General features: G+C 38.9%; 1 protein-coding gene across 1 annotated transcript; it reads left to right on the forward strand.

Annotated features, from left to right (window-relative positions):
- Positions 1-357: 357 nt before the first annotated feature.
- On the forward strand, positions 358-2,454 carry RBM12B (RNA binding motif protein 12B; the record flags this gene model as incomplete). Its single annotated transcript, XM_079533137.1, has 1 exon — positions 358-2,454. The coding sequence occupies one exon, from the start codon at positions 358-360 to the stop codon at positions 2,452-2,454; it is 2,097 nt and encodes a 698-aa protein (XP_079389263.1).
- Positions 2,455-6,404: the final 3,950 nt, after the last annotated feature.

Genomic DNA, 6,404 nt, shown 5'->3' on the forward strand with positions numbered 1-6,404 from the left:
TACAGCAGCTGTGCCGTGAAAGACTGTAGGTGTTCTTCAGGTATCATGGATGGAGAGGATAACTGAGATGGATTTGGTTGCCCTTAGGATAGGGAATGCTGATAGACTTGTGCAGGTGGAGTAGCTAATTGTTTTGACTAATCAACTTTCAGTGAATCTTGTTTTAATCCTATTCTTGTGAACTCGTGAAGGTGTTCTTTTTTATTTTGCTATCTTTTCTCTTGATTGAGACAAGGACAGTCATTTAAAAAGGCTCTAGTTTAAGTGTTAAGATACTGTAATAGCTGAGTACTAAAGACGTGCTATCATGTGTACCTTTTTGTCTGCAGGTGATTTTTGCTGTGGGTTGAGCTCAGCATGGCTGTAGTCATCCGTTTGCAGGGGCTTCCTGTTGTTGCGGGTCCTGCAGATATCCGTCGTTTCTTCTTGGGATTGAATATTCCCGATGGAGGTGTGCATATTATTGGAGGAGAAATTGGGGAGGCTTTTATTATATTTGCAACAGATGAAGATGCACGGCGTGCCATGAGCTGTTCGGGAGGGTTTATCAAGGACTCGCGCATAGAGCTCTTTCTCAGCAGCAAGGCAGAAATGCAGAATACCATAGAAATGAGCCGGAAGCGATTTGACCGTGGGGGACGAGAAGCTATGCCTGGGTCTAGACGAACAGGTCCTAATGGTTCTGGTGGATCAGGTGTTGGAGATGTTCCACATTTAGTTGCAGCATTTACAAAAGGGATAAATAAACCTGGTTACGGTCCACCAAATCATCCAGAGGCTGGCTTCCACACCAATGGTACGAGACAAGGTGATGTAGGTATGCCTAAATCAGGCTATCAGTCAAGAAAGGATTCTCATGCATTTAACCCAGATGATCTTTACTTATTTCTACGTGGTATACCTTACTCTGCAACAGAAGATGCAGTACGCGATTTCCTTTCTGGGATACGTGTAGATGGAGTCATTCTGATTAAGCATCGTAATGGTTTAAATAACGGTAATTGCTTGGTAAAATTTGCTACGCCTGGTGATGCCTTAGAAGGACTTAAACGGCACAGACAGTACATGGGTCAGAGGTTTATAGAAATAAGTCCAACTACGGAGGAACGGTGGATTGAATATGGTGGGAGGGTAGACATGCCAAATGAAATGGATCACTTTTTCTGCAAAGAACATTCTCCAAGAAGTTCAGGCTACATGCATGCAAGGAAACATTCTCATTCAAGATCACCTAGGAGACAAAGAACACGTTCTCGATCGCCTTCTGGCCAGGAATATTACATCCACTTAAGGAATCTATCAACTAATGTGGAAAAGAGAGATTTGAGAGAATTTTTCCCTGATCTGGATATAAGCAACAAACAAATAAAGATTTTATCGGAAAAGCATCAGAGGAGGACTAGAGATGCCTTCGTGATGTTAAGGAATGAGAGAGATTATCAGGCTGCTTTGGAATGTCATAGAAAGGTTCTTCTCAATCGTTCTGTTTACATTTTTCCAATTTCAAGAAAGTCAATGTTGAAAATGCTTGATTCTTACGAGAGGAAAAGATCACAGGAAAGAGGTCATCCTGGGCAGGCCTTAACAGAAAAAAGTTATCGGGAAGGTCATTCTGGCCTGAAGATATGTGCTTATGTAAGGAATTTTCCATTTGATGTGACCAAAGTTGAAGTGCGAAGGTTTTTTGAGAGGTTTGATATTGATGAAGATGATATTTATTTGCTCTATGATGACAAAGGCGTTGGGCTGGGAGAGGCGTTAGTGAAGTTTAAATCTGAAGAACAAGCCATGAAAGCAGAAAATTTAAATCATCAACGGTATTTGGGAACAGAGGTATTACTCAGACTTATATCTGAAGAGCAGATGCAGAAATTTGGTGTAACTGCTCCATTCTCTACACCCAATGAAATGCAGGGTCATTCACATGCGTATAACAGAGGTGAGCTGTCCCGTCCGGTCGGCTCACCTGGACCACCACAAGGGCCACCCATGCATTCATTTGGTCCCCCTGGGAACTTCAGGCATCCTTCTGAATTTAGGCACCCCCCTGAGAATTTCATGGGCCCTCCTAAGGATTTTAGAGGTCCACCGCCCCTCATGGATTTTGGTGGTGACAGCAAACCTTTTGGCAGAATGGAATTCGGGAATAATAAAATGGGAAATTTTCCTGAAGGAAGATTTATGCCGGACCCGAATTTCAGTGGTGGTTCTGACCGGATTGTTCCTATCCGCTTGAAAAACTTACCTTTTAAAGCAACTCCTAATGAGATTCTGGATTTTTTCTATGGCTACAGAGTTATACCAGAGTCGGTTTCTGTACAGTACAATGAACAAGGATTACCTTCAGGTGATGCCATCGTCGCTATGACAAACTATGAGGAAGCTATGACTGCTATTAATGAATTGAACGATAGGCCAATTGGTCCACGGAAGGTTAAGTTGAGTTTGCTGTAGAGGAAGTAAGGATGCTCTAGAATAAAACGTTATAGATTTGACAGTATTGACGGTTACATTCACTTTTTTAATTACTAGAAGATGCAGAAGAAACGGTTTTCAACAACGGTTGTAAATAGTGTCTAATTCGGTTAAGTTCCTGGTTAAAATATCTGTATTGTTAAGATACGAGAAATATATAGTGCCTACTTCTTACAACGGAGAAGAGCTTCAAAGTTCTGGAGGACATTCAGTATCTTACGTCGAGGTATAAAAGCATGGAGTTTTAATGTTTTTTTTTTTTTTTAAGGAAAAAAATGCTGGGTTGTTATGTTTATTTTTTTTTCAGTTTGCTTTAATTCCTCGTTCCCTGACTTTGCATCAGATAAAATTGTAAGTGTTGGTTGAATGACCATGCACAGTTCAAATAGAAAAACTTCAGCGCTACCTGCATTAGTGAAAACAGTTCTTATTGAGGTTAGCTTAATAAAACTAAAAAATGACTGGGCTTTTTTTTTTTTTTTTTTTTTTTTTTTTTTTTTTTTTTAATAAGCTGTTCGGTTTTATGTGGTTCCAGGCATCGCTATTAGAAGAAAAAAGATCTTCCTGTTCACATTAGCTGGGTTTGCTGGCTTTTCAACTTTTTTAAATAAAAAAGAAATTGCTATTAAGTGTCTGTCCTATTTAAAAGTTGTACGGTTACTGATCTCAGCTATTTCTCAGCACATGTGGATCTTAGTGAGAATGATCCTGGCTGCTTTCTGTGGAAAGACTGATCTGTTAGTATTTGCCAACATAGCACTGAATATATGGTTTATAAAGACTCCAAAAATCTATACAGATGAGGTTGATAGGCTTTCTCTTCACTCAGTGCAGCTGTTCTTCTGAGGCAGAAAATGGATATTGGAGTTGGGTCAAGAATTTTGGCTTCAGCCAGAACTTTCAGTAGCCTTGTTTCACCTTTACATGCTCACAGTATGAATGTTAACTTGCTGATGATGGTGTGGATGTGTTCTAGGTCAATATATGATCAGTTTGAACTAACATCTGTCACAGGCAACTGTGCTGGCAACCAGCTATGTTATTCTCTTACATAGGAAAATAATCTTGATTAGTATTCAGAATGCTGTGACTGGTTTGGTAACAACATGAGTAAATTTTAGTAAGAAATAAAAGCTAGCCCATTTGAGGAAAAGGCACTGCATTCAAAATTCAGGCTTATTAGGGAATCAGTTCTGTGGATAATACTTCTTGTTGACCTTAATTCTCTTATATAAAATCATAATCACTACATCTCATGTAGTGTCTTTAGAGAAATGAACAAGACAAACCCCTTTTGCTTCCGTAACCTTTAAAAAGATAATATAGTTTCATTTCTTGAGGCATATTATTCGTCTTGAAGTGCTAGAACTGTACTTTCTGTGCACAAATTTCCTGGATCACAAATCTTAAGAGGAGTGGCTGAAGGAGCTGGGGTTGTTTAGTCTGGAGAAGAGGAGGCTCAGGGGAGACATCATCTTCTCCCAGGCAACAAACAGGACCCAAGGAAATAGCTGCAAGTTCTACCAGAGGAGGTTTAGGATGGACATGAGGAAGAACTATTTCTCTCAGAGAGTGGTCAGGCCCTGGAATGGCTGCCCAGAGAGGTGGTGGAGTCGCCGTCCCTGGCAGTGTTCAAGAGGCGCCTGGATGAGGAGCTGCGTGATGTGGTTTAGTGCTTGTGATGGCAATGGTGATGAGAAGACGGTTGGACTGGATGATCTTACAGGTCGTTTCCAACCTTGTGATTCTAGGATTCAATCAGAATGCTAATGCCAGGTGTGTAGATGAGGGTTCCTCAGCAGCAACTTAGATGGGGTCAAACTTTCAGATTCTGTATATACTTATCTTCTTTTGCTGACTGTTAGGAATTAACTTCAGAGGTGTTACTGTTCTGTATACTAATCTGAATTTAAATGCAATTTAAAAAAAATGATGCTTTTACTTCATAGTTGCTCACAACCATGCCTAACAAAGCCAACAGACTTTGCAGGGAAAATAATAGCATGAATACAAGAATCCTCAAAATAAAGTTGTTTGGTCTAATTGTGCTACTTAGAACTTAATCATGATTATTTTTGTAAGCTAATATCATTTGTACTATTAAGTCTTGCCTCTGTTGCCAGCTGTTGTGTGAAAGAAACAATATTCACCTTCAGTTTTACATGATCTGTTCTTTCTAAAGTTGTTCCATCTACACAATAGTGACTGTCAAGTACTAAATACAAATGGATAAAATTTTTACCATGATTCTAAAGTAACGTTGATACACTCATACTTCTGTAACAAAAAGGATTTGGAGGCCGAAAGGGTAAGAAAATTGATTGCTGGTTAAGTGTGAGATTTGTGTTGGAAAATGCCTACTTCATTGGCATTGTCTGCTTACAGGAAAGTCTGAGTAACCGCTGATAAGGGACTGCTCGTTTTTGGGTTGGTAACCTTTTCTTGTCCTAACCAATTAGTTGAGAATTGATGTAAACACTTTCCTTCTTTATTAATAATTTGGTTTTGAAAGCATAGTTGTATACCTTTTTGCATATAGCTGTACCACACCGGTACCATTGTTTAGGAAACCATTTGTTTAGGAAATGGACAGCAGTGCTTGACTGAATCTGAAATGGTAAAGTGGTGGCAGCGATGGTCCTGATGTGATACAAATATATATCTAAGTGCCTATCTGTTCAAACGGAGACATCAGTTATCTTGGTACTTCTTAGCTTTTGTTCATTAGCACTCCTTGTCAGCAGTAGTTAAATGATTATACTATGCTGTAAAACTAATGGCTGAGTTTTTAACCAGAACCCCATATAGCAACATTTTCACTCAGATTTTTATCACAGCAGTTTTTGGCAAAACTTACAAACTTGTTCTGTCAGGTGTGAGTTGCACACTTGATGTCAGTGAAAAAGGATAGCATCAATATTAATGGTTTATTTCCTTAACTGAGGGAGTATTTGTTTATTAACTTGAAACTGTTTTCCCAGTTACAGGTTTAAATTCTTATTTATACACATGCTAAACACCTTAAAAACTTTTTAAAAAAATCTTCATTTTTCATAGAATTTATGAAGATCCGTTTATACATTTAGCAAATAGAAAAGTTGAAAATTACACTCATAATGTGTAATTTCTTACATGTCTGATGGAAATGGTAACTTAACCAGTTAAATACATGAAATTGAACTATATATAGGGAATCTCAACTAACATAAAAAATGTCAACTATATAAAATGTCAACTGGATTCAGTATGAAGGCACTTTTAAATACAAGCAATGCAGTACTGGAAGAAGATATTGGGCTAGATCCTTAATCATGAATGCTTCATTCTGTATGTGGAATGGAATCAGAAGTCAAGTCTCAGGAATGAGAAAATTGTCAGCTGAGTGCACTTGAACATTGTGTTCTAGTACCTGAAGGGGGGATACAAAGGTAGAATGTCTTTTTATAAGGACATGTAGCAACAGGATGAAAGGAAATGGTTTTAAACTGGAAGAGGGTAGATTTAGGCTAGATACAGGAAGAAATTCTTTACTGTGAGGGTGGTGAGACACTGGAACAGGTTGTCCAGTGAGGCTGTGGATGCCCCTCCCTGGAAGCAATCAAGGCCAGGCTGTGAGCAACCTGGTCTGGAGGGAGGTGTCCCTGCCTATAGCCAGGGGTTGGAACTACGTGATCTTAATGATCCATTCCAACCCAAGCCATTCTATGATTCTGTCTAAGCTTAAATGAATGACTACACTATTAGAACATCTGAGCCTGTTTAATACAGGGTTATATTTAAATTTTTCATTTTCTAGCTACTGTAACTGCCCACTTTCACCAAGTTAACATTCCATTCTTTGAAACATCATTTGTTGTCTGTACACTTTACCATTAGTACTAACTCTCACTCCTGTTGCAATTTTTAAAAATAAAACCACAGTGAAGTTC

The sequence above is a fragment of the Tetrao urogallus genome (assembly GCF_951394365.1).
Source record: "Tetrao urogallus genome assembly, chromosome: 3".
Taxonomy (NCBI): domain Eukaryota; kingdom Metazoa; phylum Chordata; class Aves; order Galliformes; family Phasianidae; genus Tetrao; species Tetrao urogallus.